The sequence below is a fragment of the Ascaphus truei genome, chromosome 2 (assembly GCF_040206685.1).
Source record: "Ascaphus truei isolate aAscTru1 chromosome 2, aAscTru1.hap1, whole genome shotgun sequence".
NCBI classification, from domain to species: Eukaryota; Metazoa; Chordata; class Amphibia; order Anura; family Ascaphidae; genus Ascaphus; species Ascaphus truei.
In genome coordinates this window covers 461,863,466-461,880,429 of record NC_134484.1, presented here as the reverse complement: position 1 = coordinate 461,880,429, position 16,964 = coordinate 461,863,466, and the positions used below count along the sequence as shown (strand labels likewise).

The 16,964-nt window shown below is 42.5% G+C and overlaps 1 protein-coding gene across 1 annotated transcript in view; it reads right to left on the bottom strand.

Annotated features, from left to right (window-relative positions):
• Positions 1-8,249: 8,249 nt before the first annotated feature.
• The window catches only part of TMIE (transmembrane inner ear), an 84,678-nt gene continuing 75,963 nt past the window's right edge, over positions 8,250-16,964 (bottom strand). Inside the window, exons 3-4 of the mRNA XM_075589154.1 lie at positions 13,960-14,109; positions 8,250-10,818 (exon numbers count right to left, since the gene is read on the bottom strand). Of these exons, the coding sequence (XP_075445269.1) occupies positions 10,712-10,818; positions 13,960-14,109 (257 nt within the window). The 3' untranslated portion in view covers positions 8,250-10,711. The remainder of the gene's footprint in view (positions 10,819-13,959; positions 14,110-16,964) is intronic.

The following is a 16,964-nucleotide window of genomic DNA, read 5'->3' as shown; positions in this document are numbered from 1 at the left end:
ATATAATGTATCTCCTCTCCCTTTTCTCCTCCAAGTTGTACATAATGAAGTCCTCTAGTCTTCCTTGATAAGTGTTATGATGTAGATCATGCACCATTTGTGTATTCTTCAAATGTTTTTCTTTCTCGGAGGGAAGGTGTGTAGTTTAAAACATGTTGACACCAGCATTCTATTTATTTCTCTGTAGAGCTATATTAGACACAATAGGTATAATAGTGTTTGAGCTCATGCATAAGTGCACATATATACACAGGCTCATAGATGCGTTCATTCTTGCATACACAAACATGCATACATATACTGTATGCATACATATATGCATGCAGACATCCACACATACTGTACATGTAATGAAACCCCTCGTTGTGTATGTACTTACACTTGCCCGTGTGAGTAATGTGATATTACTAGCATTATTCACTCTAAACCTCCCCTGGCTGATCCCCTGCTACATTGCGAAAGTATTTTGTTTAATCTTTTGCTCCCTATACATTGTGTATATGATATTGGGAGGATCCGAGGACCATCTGGACAAGGATTGCCATAGAAGAGTCAAAAGCAAAGACAAGTAAAGATAAAGACAAGACAAGATAAAGATGAGTAAAGACAAGTAAAGATACCTTTTGTTGTGTATTTACTTACACATGGCCGTGTGAGTTTAAGATCTTATATTTGTGCTATTACCTCACCCCCACTGGTCGAGATTGCATATATATTCATATTTATTATTATTCATTATCTAATCCCTTGCTCCCCCTTTTATGTGTTTTTTCTATACTGTATATGTAGTAAGAAATACATGACAGCCATACACCAATAGAGGCCGGGAATCTGACTCTCCTGTCAGCTGCATGCACAGACAGCCAGCTATGGGACATTGAGTCTTCCTAGTCCAACGACGATTGGTGAGAATGTTGGCCCTTCTTGGAGACTTGGCTAGTCTGGACTTTAAGAGCTCATCTGGACTTTTCTGAGTAGCCAGTATGTCAGTCCAAGACTGTGTTATCTGAATGGTTTAAGCTGCTTCCTGTCATAGTACAATAAACACCCTCAGCACAGATCCACTGGGGTCTGTTACTGACTTATGGAGGCATTGCTCTGAGTTAATGCCTTGTTAAGTGTTAATGTGCATCTTCAAAGCTCACTAACGCAGTGTTAAGTGCTGCTTTTGAACTGGAAGAGCATTGTGTTAACACTGTATTGTCATCATAACGCTGTGCCCGGTAAATACTTGAAAAAGACAGGTAACTCTTAGTGTACTATTTCCTGGTAAAACATTTTATAAATAAATAATGACCGTTTGTGCTAATAATATGCAAAAGAGGTGTTCCCCCTAACAACGCAAAGCCACACACATTTGGGACTATACAAAAATAAGATCTCTCTCTGTCTCCACCTATGTGTAAACACAGTGAAGGGACCTACGTTAGTGGAAGCTAACGCAATGCTATGCTAGCTTACCATAGCATTAAGCCTATGCTAATGAGATCATATATGTCGTTTTTTGGGTTATATGTTAACCTCATTGGAACGTAACGCATATGATTTTATACGGAACGTTATTAGCACAGAGTTACCAGACCAATGTGGACCTGGGCCCCATTGCTCTGCAGAGCAAAATGACATCACATAAGTGGGAGGATCTAAACAAAGTTTAACACCTTCCAAGTTTCAGGCAACAACATGAACAATCTTATACATTTCAGTATTTCAATATAATTGTAGCCAGGTACCCTCCGGTCTCCCCGCGCTCCCGGTTTCCCCCTCTCCTTACCCTCAGATATGTGGGGATGTGCTGATTGGGCGACGGAGTCGCCGGTGGCTCCCGCCGCAGGGTGCCGCCATGTTGGGCGTGCACGCTCATGAGTGCAGAGTCGCGCATGCACAGGAAGCAGCGATTGAAAGCTAGGGGTCCTTGCTAGCTCAAGCATGCATAGGGCACCCCGTGGCAGCCATTAGAGTTGCGCATGCGCAGTGTCCTGTGCGCATGCGGTCCCAATGGTAATTGTGCAGCAGAGAGACTACAACTCCCATGATGCTCAGGGAGAAGCTGCCAGGTGACCCACGATAGCCAATGGGATGGCTGGATTTCTTCTAAAGGAAGGAAAGACTGTTGCCTGCTAGGACAGGAAACGGACAGTCAAGACCTGGACCCCGTAGGCGCGGTTGGTCCACGGAGCAGTGCTCCAGGGACTAGGCCAGAGGTTAATCCACCAGGGCCCAGTTAGTTCCCTGAGCCACTGTAGAAGTGTTGTATGTGCATGATAGGGAAAGGCCTTATGAAAGGTAACATTCCATATTGCAATAGAGAGAGAAAGACATGCTGCAGGACATTGCCTGAATGTCAGGGCAGCTTAATAGCTGAAAGGAGATCTGGACTTCATAGCAGAGACGGTTCTATAAGGATCATCCGGCTGGGGATCCCTCCTCAAAGGAGTCAGAAGGCAAGAGTTATTCCTGCAAGGAGCAGTGCGCTGCGTAGCAGGATCACGTTGCGGATTATCCTGGTCAGGACTATGACCAGGAAGGTATATTAAGTGCACCACCAGGCCCCAACACAGGGAAGCGCTATCCCTCACACGTACACTATTGTTTGTGTACTCTTAGGGGTAAAGCGCCCAAGCACATTGCTACAGAAAGGACTGATAGTATTGCAATGATTGACACGTGGGGTGGTACCTGATGAACCTGATGATATAATGCTATTCATGCAGGGGGATGCAATGATGTCATGATAATTATGCAGAAGTTATAGTATATGCTTAGTAAATACTGTTCTTATCCACTGTGTATGTATTTACTGTATATGTTGGTTCTGGTGAGGGAACACTGCCACCACGTTAGGATCCCTCACCAGTGGAGGCACTGCACCGTGTAAAAGTATACCCCAGGCTCCCAGTGGCGGAGGTTCAGGCCTCCTGTTAGCCTCACAGGTGATAGCAGCACGCGTAGTTGTAGTACCCCCGGGGTACCAGGGCTACATAATATTTTAAGATTCTTATACAGTAAGCTGAACTTTTTTTAAGGCATCGATCAAGAAGATGTTACCCAATATCAATGTCAGAGCTGCTTAAAGGCCCTGCTGGCCAATAGGAAGCTGCACCGGATGATGTCACAGCTTCCTATTGGCCCGCGGGAGCTTTGAACGTCGCCATTATATGAACCTCAGCTAGCCTAGCCAGAGCGGCTACCGGAACCCCCTACGGAGGGTCTGTACCTCAGGACGCAGGGGGTTCCGGAGCTGAAATTAATGAGACCCCCTGCTTCAATGCTATTTTTTTTTATCATAAAAACTCCACTTGGATTGCTGCTTTAAAGATATTAAACACTATAAACTAATTACCATGTGCAACAAATTGCATCACCTAAGAGTTTGAACATAATTCAATAAGGTTGATTTACCATTTGAATCTCTATGACATGTCTATAAATTTTAATAGTCGAGATTTATAAACAGTAGCTGAATATTCTGTAACTGATAAATTATATCTGAGCCATTGCTGTATCATAAATGTGATATTATGATTTCACCGCTATGTATTTAAACTAGCAATCACCAAACACTTTATTGTTATAGAATTGGTATTGTGAGATTCTAAGTAGATGCACCATTCTATTCTTGGCAAAAGCAAAGGAGATTGGTGGGACAGCGGAGCCCGTAAAAAATCGAAAACTCACTGGATTGTTGAAAAAATAAAAAAATAAAAAGATTACTGCTCCTTGAGAAAGCGCCTTTTGGCGTGAAACTCGTGGAAGGAGATTTGTGTTTTGTTCGTCGTTTGTTTTGTGTTTTTTAGCATGTAATTAATACATCTTTTTTATTTTTTCAATAATCCGGTGAGTTTCCGTTTTTTTACGGGCTCCGCTGTCCCACCAATCTCCTGTGTTTTTGCTGTACAATCCTTTTGATTGAAGTGACGGGCAGAGGCTATACTGGTCCGCTGCATCTTACTCTTGCTTCAACACTGAACGCTGAAGCCAAGCCAGTTGGATCGGAGACGGTGCACCATATGGAGTAGGAAAAATTCCTCACCGTGAAAATGGGAAACACAGGGAAGAAACTTCCAAGTTTGGTCTTGACTCAGAGGTAAAATATTTACTCTCCTCAGATTACCTACACTGGTCGTCTATGTTCCTCCCTGAATGCTCATCTTTTCTCTCCGCTATTCAACATATTTGGCCATCTCCATTTCTCTACAAACGGATCTGGCAGTATTTTTATCCTCCAGACAGTACCCGACATTAATGCCCATTTGTAAAAATTGGACATTGTATGTCATTATTTATATAGCGCCATTAATGTACATAGCGCTTAATGTTATAATAGCAATATCAGTGCCTGCCCTGGCGCTCGAACCGGCTTTGACTATATCTGCATACTATTTTTAGGTACAATCACCCCGTTTCCTAAGATATTTATTGTTTTATGTGCCGTGTTGCTGATCCCTTTTCGGAAATCAATATGGCTACTTCCTAAGCTTCACTCCAGTGGACCAATGAGAAGCAGAAATGTCATCAAAATATGACATCGCTGCTTCCTATTGGATGCCCCGCTAGCAATAATTATACTGGCTATTAAAAATGTGAATATATGAGGATATGGGGGTGTCTCCGGGTCGAAGAATAGCATAGTTCAGCTGCAGGGCCCCTTTAGTTCTTATTATGCAAAAAATAAATACGTTTTAAAAATGGGAGGATTTCTGCTTTAAACACATTAATTCACAACAAAAAAAAAGTGCTGATTGCAAAGTTTGTTCCTGATTCATTTACTGTATACATGTAGAACTTTGGCATAATGTGAGTGCCATTGCAATCTTACTCTTAGAAATGTAACCATACAAGTCCCTATCATTTAGTTAAATAATAATCGCTAGCCCACATTTATATATAGTGCTTTTTTGACTACTATATGTCTCACTATTAAATTAACGTCCAAAATCACAGATTTCAATAGTGTGGTTGCAGCCGCGGGCAAGTACTGCAAAATGTGGTGTATATTAGAATGGCTTTTCATGTAACCTAATTTATCCCTATAAATTCAGTACTATTTAAGAAAATTATGTGTTATGACCTTTAAAAATGTAGTCTACATATTTATATATTGAACCCTTTCACTATTTCAGGGACAGGAACCCATGACAAACCAATGCATTGCCAATCCCTCGGTAAAGGAAGGTGTTGAAGTATTTATTGGGTACATGTACTGTAGCAGTACGACCCTAACTTAATCTCAGGTTTGGCAGCAGTTAAACCCCCAGGGTTACTTAAAAATGTATCAGTCTAAAAACAGTATCCTGTGCACACTCTTTTAGATTTAGGAAGAAGGGGGCCCAGTGAGAAAAGACACTGACTGTAAGCAATGGCACTGAATTTGAATCAGGGGAACCTGGTGTCAGCTCCTTGTGACCTTAGGTAAGTCACTTTATCTCAGGCAACACAATCATAGATTGTTAGCTCGCCTAGGAAGAGACAGTGTCTGTAACATTCCTATGTGCTGCGTACAGTGCTATACTGTCATTGTGACGTGCTTCAAGTCCCACTGGGAGAAAAGAGCTATGTGAAATAAAGTTGTTATTATTATAGTTAAAAGTGAAAACATTTTTAACTTTACAGTAGTTTGGGAACATGGCAAATCTGTAACTTAGGGGGAATTTGTTGCGTTTGCTTTTATGGCCTGGATTCCCAAAGCTCTGACCAGGGATAATGGATGGCAATCCGACATTAAGTGCCGTTCACTTGAATAGCAGTTAATGGCAATTGTGCTCCAATAACCCTTGTCAGTGCCTTGGGAATCACCCTTTATTTGTTGAATATGTCTGCAATATAAACTTAAGTACAAACAGACACTCCCCCATTACTTTCCTCTCCCATCTTTATTGCTCTGTAATAGAGGCAGGGTGGGCTACGTGAGATGCAAACTTGGTTGACAAATCGCCAGAACACCTCCCTACTCCCTAGTGACTTTCTCAGCAGCTATGTATTAAAGGTACAGATGTAGCCAGCCTCATTGTACCCGCCGCTGTGGTAATCAGCGGAATCCTGTTCCATTTGGAAGAACGGCTCAGCCTGTCCTCGGAGCTGTGGGCGTTTTGCGTGTTATGCCGCAGGACAGCAAATCTAGCTGCATCTGGGTATTTATTGTAGGTATCTACAGGGTGGGCATGTGCAGGGCCCCTGCACTAGGCCAGAGACCCCTTAGGCCCAACTCACACTTAGATTGTGGCTGTGCTAGGGACTTGCCCTTAGATAGGGACATTGCCCACTTAGCACCCCAGTTCAGGGATGCAGCCAGGACACGGCTGCGGACTGGTGATCCGGTGACACCATACTAGTGACTACCTGCAAAGGTGATACACTCCACGCGGGAGGGCACCCCACGTGGAGTCGGACGTCGTCTGACAACCGCCGTCGCTGGATCCAAGGATCCTATCCTTCTGGGTGGCGTTACCGGGTGTCGGAGCACCCGGCAGGTAGTACAAGTGCACCAACTAAAAACACGTTAGTGGGGGCAGCGCTGTCTCACACATTTGGGTGGGAGTTGCTACTCATGGGCACCAGGGTGGTTGGGTGCCCGAGGGCCCCTCAGGACTTTGTCGGACTATATCGCAAATGTGTGGACACTGGGTTGGTGGTTACCTGAGGGCACGGTCATGGGTGACCGGTTGTGGGGAGATGTGTATATATATTTTCAGTATTCTTTTGCATGCAGTAAAACTGTTATACGTACCAGCGTGTGTTATATTGTATGGGGTTCCTGTAACGGTGTTATCCCACATAGTAGGATCCTGTACAGGTGGAGGCGCTACTGATTCCCTACTCAGACACACCCCAGGCTCTGAGCAGCGGAGGATCCGGCCTCCTGTGAGCTGCAGGTAAAGCAGCACATACACCATAACCGCCATATCCTTCAGGGGGTGGGGGAACATGCGCTACACACTGCTACCCGCTCCTTGAGACCTGGTCTCCCGCAGCTCTGCTGATCTGGATTCCCGGGCATTTACCTCTGGTGAGCAATACTATTAAGACGTTCTTTGACTTTCCCCCTGGACACGCTACCAAACCTGATACCCTCTTCCCAGCCAGCGTCCTAAGTGCACACAAATACCCAGAGTATGCAGAGCCTCCTTCATCCCAATGCTGGTATGTAAGGGGTAACAGTCTCTGCATTTCTTTTTAATGACTTGCTGCAGCTGGTTTTAGAACTTCTCCACTTTGCTTAAATCTCTACATCAGCGCGGTTAATGAGGCATTATGCAAACTATCTTGCAAAACAATGTCGAGCTTGTCACGGTGACACATAAAAAGTGAGAAGTTAGATCATTTCCTTCAGGCTTATAGCGAAGGATGAGATTACAATCAAAACTGGAAAATAATTTTGCCGTAAAAAGTGAATTAATCACCATTTAATGGAACCTGCTGTTACCAGCTTCTTTGATAGCATCAGTGTGGAATATCGTTTGTATAACGGAGATCAATTCCCTAGGAGGGGGTGTATTTCTCTCGGGGGGGTCAGGTACTAGGGGTTATTGAGCTTGGAAGATGAACAGTAAATCTTAAGTAGCAAAAGACCATATCTACTATAAATTGCTCTTAATTCTAGTCCTGGAGGAAAATCACTTAATTTGCATTGCAATTTAGATGCTCCTGGCTTACATGTGAGCAGAGTGCAAAATCTGGTCTAAAAATGAGAAACCCCCTAATAATTAGCTATACACGTGACTCCCAATGTGGGTTGCAGTTTGCTATGGTAACAAATTTCTTTTTTTATTTAGAGAATGTGGCAGATACAATATCACATAATAAGTACAAAAAGCATTGGCAAATATGTTATGGCAATTTGTTTAAAACAAGACAAAAGATGGTAGAACGTGCTAAAATGTTCCGGTTTGTGTCCATTAATTTGATTTGCATTTCCATACCTCTATTAATCCTTTGCTGCAACACATCCCAATGTATTATATCTGTCTTGTACTGCTCCTATTTGCACTCCCCAAATGACAGCGTGTCAAGATAGTTACAAAATACTAATGATGTACCGGATACCCGGAAATTACCCGGTCACATTTAAAGTACCCAGAAATTACCCGGAACCGGCCCATGGCGCTGGGACCCGGTGCCGGGTATTTCTGTCCTGCTCTGTTCCCTCTGTCCTCCACTTGGAGAACAGCAGGAGCAGAGCAGCAGAAGAGACTTACCTGCAGCCGGCGGTGGAGGGTGAGGAGGACCACGGCTACATCCTGGTGGCGGCGGGAGCAGAGGAAGACATCCTTCAGCCGGTGAAGTCTTCCAACTTCCAGTGCCCGTCGCTGCTACAGTGCAGCTCTTCCCCAGCTGTCCTCTAGTAAGGCTCCTGCTCCGGTCACATGTTCCTATGCTCCCACTGCCAACAGCTGAAGGATGTCTTCCTCTGCTCCCACCGACACCAGGATGTCACCGTGGTCCTCCTCACCCTTCGCCGCCGGCTGCCGACCGCTGCAGGATGTCACCGTAATCCTCCTCACCCTCCGCCGCCGGCTGCAGTTACATCAAAACTACCTGGCCGAGTAATTTTATTTTTTTTCTCGGGTACCCGGTACCGGTTACCTGGTCATTTTTTTAAACCAGTACACCCCTACAACACACTTGTATAAATGACAGTGTCTTCCAACATCAATTTTATGGCAAACATGCTTTGATAAATAAACATTGCATTCCTCTACAGACAATGCATACAGACACAGCTACATCGTGTAAAAGAGGATGCAAGAGAAAGTTGACACTTTGATAGTAATTTTTAAAATAGTCTACATCGCTAAGGACCAGATCAACAGAGGTCGGTTAAGTCGGGTCTCATAATGTTCATTATTAAAAACAGTACTGGATGTGAGTTTCCCTGAGTTTAACTCTTATACACAAAGCTAATTCTATGCAAAAACAACAGCCAGTGTTTATCTCATTAGCATAGTCTTACATCATGTTACATGACCACAATCTTGCATTAACATCACATAACATGGCTTTATGCATACTGTATCTTAACTAGAGGTGGTGTTACTCCCATACTGAAATATGGGTTTTGTTAGAAAATGGCAGAGGAGTGTGTGAGAGACGACTATTTTTGTACAGTATCAAGTGACCTGCACACCTCCTCAAAAACTCCTTTACTGTATATAACATGTGGAGAGATACCTGTGAACTAAACAGCACACCTCAGATGCTGTGTGTTCGTTTGCATGTCATTTCCCAGAATCCCTGACTGCAGTGTAAGCACTAAAAGATAATGGGGGAAAGCAGGTTGCAGACCTGTCAAAGACATGTGAATATGCTCGCAAGTGATATTTTTCTTTGCTGAGATACCTGGAAAATATACAAATGTAGAATATTCAAAGTACATTCAAGTGATTTAAATGAGCATATTTCCCAGGTATTTTAGGTGTGGTCCCTTTTTTCACAGGTATCTCTCCACGTGTTGTATAGAGGAGGGTTTGGGGGGGTATATAAGTCACTTGGTACTTGGATAGGCATTGTTAGGGGGAACGCCTTTTTAGCATATAATTAGCACCAACAGGAGTTATGCTTAATGAGATGCCCTTTCTCACATGGCAACTGAAAGTTATTGAGCTTGGAAGATGCACGGTAACGCTTTATGAGGTGTTAACCTAGGTTAGCCTCTTCTAAGTCATTTAACAGATCTCTGTGTATCTGGACTTTACGTTCCCAGCTTGTGACTGCTAGTGATCTGTGGGGAGTGGTTGATTATAAGTAACTTTTGGGAGGTACTAGTTTTGTGTTTCACAGTGGTCTCCTCACAATACCCCAGCAAGGTCGGATTTTAGAAATAACCAATGAATTACAAAGCCCACATTCTCCCTTATTTTAGATGTAAATATGACACAGCATCGCGTTGCCACGGCAACGTGATGTCACATGGCGCCAAAATTGCCATGGTAATGTGACGTTGCAGCATCATTTGACGCTGGAGGAGGAGGGTGGCACAAAGGAGAAGGTAAGAACTGTACAAGGGCCCCACGCTCTACCCAGGCAATCAGTGGGGAAGAGAGTGGGGCCTGTATATGGGGGAAAAGGTGGAGATTTGGCGCCCCAAAATGTTACCGTCTTAGGCCCAGGCCGGTCGGGCCTAATGGAAAATACGTCACTGGACACACGTCACATGTTCATGAAATGTAAACGTTCCTACATCTGAATCCATCACATTTTCCTGGTGTTGTGTGCGACAAAAACCTTCTCCCTATATTCTTCCCCATAATAACGATATTAGTGCGATGGAAAACATTTCATTGAAAGTGTTCTTCAATTTGGTGTAGTTACAAGCTATAATACATCTGTTTAGCTGTGCCTCCAGGCACACTTTATATACAGTTCGAATCGTGTTTGGAAATACATTTCAGAATTGACAACCATCCTATATCCTTATGGACTAGACCAAAAAAAAATGTATAAAGAAAAACCAATAGGAAACGCACAAATTATTTTCAATTGATGAACAGGTATTTTCTGTAGTTGTGTTTGAAGAAATCTGTAAACAAGTTCCTCTACATTGAACATGGCAACCAAGATGTAATAATGTTATACTGTGTGCAGCACACCAAATTCACCGCTGTATTTGGAAGATACTAGAAGGTTTAGTGAATACAGAGAAAGGGAATAATATGAATAAGACCCAAAAAGAAGATTTTTTGAGAGTGTGAAAGCAGAGTAACTGGTGCAGTCTCTAGTTCCCATGAAGAGCCATTTCATCTTCTTCTCTTAAAACAGGCAGGGACCTGTGTGGTCTAGACTGGACATGACCAGAAAGGGTTTGCAGACTGTCAGAAGATCCTAGAGTATAGAAGCAAGAAAAGGCAAGCAGAAATAGTCGTTAGAGGAGACAGGGAAAATATGGAGGGGAAAATACAGATGGAAATACAGAGGGAAAATAAGACGATGACAGAATCTTTGAGAGATCTATCACCCTCAGGCAAAGCAAATCAAGTAAATAATCAAATTCTTCTCTCTGATTAAAGTTCTGGGGATTCCCTGATTTCTAACCGGATAGAAGGATTTCTGTATTCACTTTGTTCGCAGGCTGTAATTTTATAATGAGATGTGTGAAATTGTACAAAGATTTAAGGGGGTTATTGAATATCCACCAATATAGCTGTTTGCAGCCAAAAATATTCAGCCCAAAACAGCCACTTGCAGTAGGTAGATACAGAATAAGTCCCTAAATGGTTTATTTTTACCACTACTTTTCATTCTAGAACAGTATATCATAGATATAAACATTTCAAAAAGTGCAAACGCTCCCTAAATCCTTACGTCAGGTATGTTCAGATTACTGTAACTACAGGCACTGTTTCTCCCCTTGAAGATCCTAAATCCTGATCCCAATGTTCTCCTTAATACACCTTATTGTTTGCTAATCAAGTCAGCTAATATAGTCTCGAAGGTCATAAAAGTTCAACTGTAGTTTCTTTGTTCTGTACTGTATTGTGCAAAAATCAAAATGGGACGCAAAAATATAACAGAATTTATCACATAAAATAAATATAATTATCACCCATCATTAGACCTTGTGAAAGTGCTCTGCTACCTTACCAATTTCCTCCCTTTTACCCACTTGGTACTGCATTGCGTGTGCAATGTTGTTACCATTTAACAAGCTCTATACTGTTATGGATCCAGCTTCAAAAGAGTATCTACATTAGCTAGAGCATCTAATGAAAGGATTTATGTTGCCTGTGTAATTAAGTTCCTATGTGGCTCCAGCTAATCTATCTATAATGCATGTGTTATGCGTATTAATGAAAGGAATGAGTTAAAGCAGCGGGGGAGCAAGATTATTCGGGGGGGGCACAGCGGTTGCAGAGGCCCCGCACTCTTCCCCCAAGGCATTTAAATGAATGCCGGGGGATCGCGTGAGGCCACTGCAACTTCACTTACCTTCTCTTCGGCAACGCGTCACCGTGACATGTCATTTGACGCCGCGGGGTCATGTGACGTCACGTTGGCATGACAACGTGACGTCACGTGACCCTGCGACGTCATTTGACGCCGGGAGCCAGAGAGGAGGGGGGGGGGAGGGGGGGGAGGGGGGGGAGGGGGAGGGAGGGGTGGGGGAGGGGGGGGCACTAGCAGGAAAGATTGCGCAGCGTTGAGTTAAAGTTCACCCTGGATATTTCTAACATTTGAGTTCTAAATAGGGTGGCGATGCGGTCGCGGCAAAACAGCTGCTATCAAATGTCAGACTATAGTGGCTTGCTTCCTTTTTCAAGGTGGTACACAAAGCACAACTATATGGTGTAGTACCCTTCATTAGCATATAGAAATAATCCATATTATAGGCTAAAGCAGTAAAATCCCCCCCCCCCAAGAGCCGATCTGAATGATGGCTTTTAGGGTTTTTTTCATGGATCCCACCAAGGCATTACCTATTGTATTTGCAAAATACGCCGATTAAAGTAGGCCCCAGTTCTAACTGCTGACATTAGGGCATTCTATTAATTCGGAGAAATGAAACTGACCACAACTGCAATAGTGATTTTCCAAAGGGAAAAAATACCCTGGCAAATAAAAATTAGAATATCTCCATATATAGATCTCATGGTTCAGATGTTATTAAAAAATAGATGTCAAAATAAAAAAAAAATGAATAGGAGAGATTCCTGCTATAAATGTGAGCACTGTGTAAGTGAATGAGGGTTGAATGAAACCCACATCAAAGTGAAATCACACAGCACTGCAGTGTCACAGCCATATTCCTTGTAAGTTTCAAGTCTAGACTGATACACACTTGTCCTGGAACAGGATTGTGTTTTTTTTCACTACTCTCTGGATGCCAATACACTGAAATTATGCCCTAAAATTAGTTGTGCATTTTCCCCTGTAATGTTATTCCTGTCCCTGTTCAGTGTAACATTGCAACTAATGTATCCTTCCCTCCCTGGTTTGTCTGTTGTCTAGTGACTACAGCACAGACCCCTGTAAGTTTCTCCCAGAAACCCTGTTGTAAAGTTAGTCCTGCGTGTACAGACAAGCTCACTTCCTTTTGGATCCAGCAGTCTGTGAGTACATATATCTTACTGCCTCTCCCATACAAGGCATTCTTAATTTACCTCTCCCCACATAAGCCACTCACTCAAAGTTCCCCTCATCTGTTGTTATTGTTTGTTTTGCAATAAAAGAACAGAAAGAAAGAAGGACTCAGTGTGCATCTAAAGGGAGTGAGTTAACCTGCCTGACCCTACCTCATAGTTACAAGGGGCTAGAGCAGGGGTGCACAAACTTTTTCTCCTGCGCCCCCCTGCCTTGTGTCCCCCAGTGCTGGTGCTCCCCCCCCCCCCCCCTTTGCTAAGTGCAGCATCAAAATGACATGCAGGGTCATGTGACATCACGTGACCAGCGGCATCATTTGACGCCATCAAGCCGCATGACCCCACGGCATCATTTGATGTTGTGTTGCCATGGAGATGCGTCCAGACGCCAGCTGAATCGCGGTAAGTTGGTGTTGCAGAGGCCTCATGTGATCCTCCGGCATTTAATTTTAATACCTTAGGGAAGAGCGCGGGGCCTCTGCAACTGCCCGTGCCACTCCAGAACAATCTCCCGCCCCCCAGTTTGCGCACCCCTTGGCTAGAGGGCCAGAACAACACTACTGTGTTCCAGAGTACAGTATTAACTTTTATGACACTACATATTAAACAACTCTGTACTCCATTATTAGAAAAATAAAAACAACTTTCTTTAAATGGGGTTAAAGTTGCATATGCAATACTGTGTAGGCCTCCTGCTTGGGCGTTACAAGGTATACATATTTACTATATGTGCGTTACTAGCGAAACATACAGTAAATTAATCATGGAGTGCTCAGTGTGTCCTAGAACTTCAGCACATACACATTACTTTATTTAGTAACACATATTTCCCAAAACTAGTAAGAGAAATTGGGCTGAAGAGTTCATAAAGTACATAAGGTGTTACCTCCAGGGATATCCGTCAGCTCGTTTAATGGTGGAACACTTTCCAGTTTGTCGGCATATTCCTTCCCTGCCTGGCGTTGGGCATATCGAGCTTCAATCTCCTTTTTTGTCCTCGGGATCCGGCATTTGAAGATGCAGCACAAGGTGATGACTTTATGAGAGCACATTCACAAATGAAAAAAAAGAAAAGAAAATTGACATATTAGTTCCCAGGTTCAAACAAAGGAGTTACCCCAAAAATCCAGAATTTTAATTTGCAGAAAACAAATGATATTTGAAAATGGTACGACATAAAAACAGGAATTGAATGTCGATATGGTATTCATTTAATGCCATTTTTTTGCAGAGTAAGTGCAGATGTGCAAATGTTATCATCTCTATAATTGTGGAATAAAGCAAGAAATGATGCAGTAAATATTGCATGATATAAGGAGAGTGAAAAAGAAATTATCATGCGTGGCGCTCTAAAATAATTAGTGCATCAACCGTAGGTGAATCTGATAAATATCAGTGCAATAGTGCTCGTGAAAATAATATCAAAATGATACTGTAAATACAAACAGATTATTGAATGCTGCTGTGATCCAGTGTTGGATTGCTTTCTCAATCTCGTAGAATGTTGAAAAGTTTGTGGTCGTTAGGAAGTGCAAACATATGTGGAAAAAAGAATAAATATCTAATAGTGCAATATTGTCAAAGAAACCAGCTATGGTGAAACGCGTGGAGTGACTTTTACACAGTCGACCGGAAATCCTAGGATCCCGCTGACGCAGCATCCGGAATCCTTGAGACGGAACCGCGAGGCGTGCGTTTGGCAGAGGGAAACGATCCAAGGAAAGCAAGAACTGCCCTTACCTGCAGCCGGTGTCGATTGTGTGATCAAACTGCCTGTATTTTCCTTTTACCATGTGAGTGTATACCATCATATACCTACTTGTATATAAAGCATTACAGTCTGCACTATGTCCGGTTCTCTTGACATTTTATGAAGGGTACTAGTGGACACATCGACTCTGGTGCCATCTTCCACCATACTGCAGTCTGTGAATCATCACCTAAAGATACCATTACGTGCACCTATATCTCCTCACATTTGTGAGTATCCGTCGTATAGAACCTAAGAAGAATTGAATTACATCTGCATTTGACAATATTGCACTATTAGATATTTATTCTTTTTTTTTACATATGTTTGCGCTTCCCAACGACCACAAACTTTTCAACATGATATAAGGAGACAATGGATGCGTTAGCGTAGTTTTCGCCTCACGTTAATGGTCTCAATAAAGTCTGCAACATCTATATTGTTGAAATTGAAATATTTAAGTGTTTTGTGCTAGATTCAACAATATATTATTGTTAATTTAAACAACAACTGTACGTTATAAAGTAGTATTTATAAGAAATAAAATAGAGTGCTGTGTGGCGGTTTATGAACAAAATTTAATTCGCATACAGATGTCTTTAGGCGATTTGGACAGTTAAAAATGTGGGCACTTGCTCCTGAAACCACCATAATTCTCCCTTCACACAAAATGTTACTGGTTAACATCCAACTGTTTAAGACATTCAATTCTCGAATGTTTACCCATTTGATTTGCCCAGATCTTCCAGACCCTGAAATATGGATTTTGATGTGGAGAGACAGCTCAGCTCAAAACCCAGCACACCTGAGATACCTGAGAGATATGCTAATAGGAGGCATTACAATATATTATTATCATATCTCTGAGGTACCTCAGGTGTGCTCTTTTCTGATATACAGTACAGATGTAGCCAGACTTATATCCAACCTGCCCCGCGCATGTGCTGGTGAACCGTGGACCACACGTGGAGTGTTCACAGCCAAGTGCAGAGCAGGGAGGCATTCCCCATCGTATTAGAACAGTGGGTTCCCTGCTTCTGAATGGGACTCCCGCTGAGTTAATCATACCAGGCCACATTAGTCTGAAAGAGATGGGTATCGAGAGCTGACAGAATCGATCCCTCTCTGCACATCTGTAACAGGCGATCGCACTGCTTTTATTTTATTTTTGTTACATAGTATTGTACAGTAGCAGGGAGTTTCCGGAGCTGATCCGCATTCATTTCAGGTATCATCTTTACGAACCTGAAACCAAGGCGATAAGGACATACATTGACGAGAGTCTGAAGCAGGGTTTCATTTGTAAGTCCTGTTCTCCTGCTAATGTAGGTTTCTTCTTTGTGGCAAAGAAGGACGAGTCATTAAGGCCTTGTATTGATTACCGGGGTTTGAATTCGATTACTATCAAGAACTGGTACCCTCTCCCTCTGATCACTGAACTTTTTGACAGTCTGCGTGGGGCAACTGTTTTTACCAAACTCAAAGAGGTGCTTATAACCTTATAAGGGTAAGACAGGATGACAAGTGGAAAACTGCTTTCAACACACGCGATGGACACTATGAGTATGCCCTTCGGTTTATGTAATGCACCCGCAATCTTTCACTGTGTACTTTATTTTGGGTTCTATCAGTATTGAGCACTTCTTTTTCACAAAGTTTTTTTCTTCACATTTATATAGTATAATTAGTATACACTGTGTTATTTATCACAATAATATCATTGCACTAATACTATCACTTTATTTATGTCATCGTTCTTTTCAGATCACAGATAAAGGCACCTCCTATATGTGGAGTGAATCTAACACTTCCTTCTTTTAACCTGTACAAGAGTTGATTCTACCTTCCCCAGAAAGTGGTGCACCTAGTCCCTCAAACACTGGTCAAATACAGAGAGAGATTGTGTTCTATTAATTGCCTAATTCCATTGAACATGTGCTACAGCATTTATGACGTCTTGTATCTCCAGAGCAGGAATAAAACTGTAACAAACGCCTACACCAGGTTTATCAAATAAATAAAATTCCATTAGTAGACATTTTCGAGTCTCCATCAGAAAATCAATATACTGCAAAATAAGACAATCGTATAACATTTCTATCCATCAAATGCTGGCTCACTTTGAAAAATGGGGGTAGGGG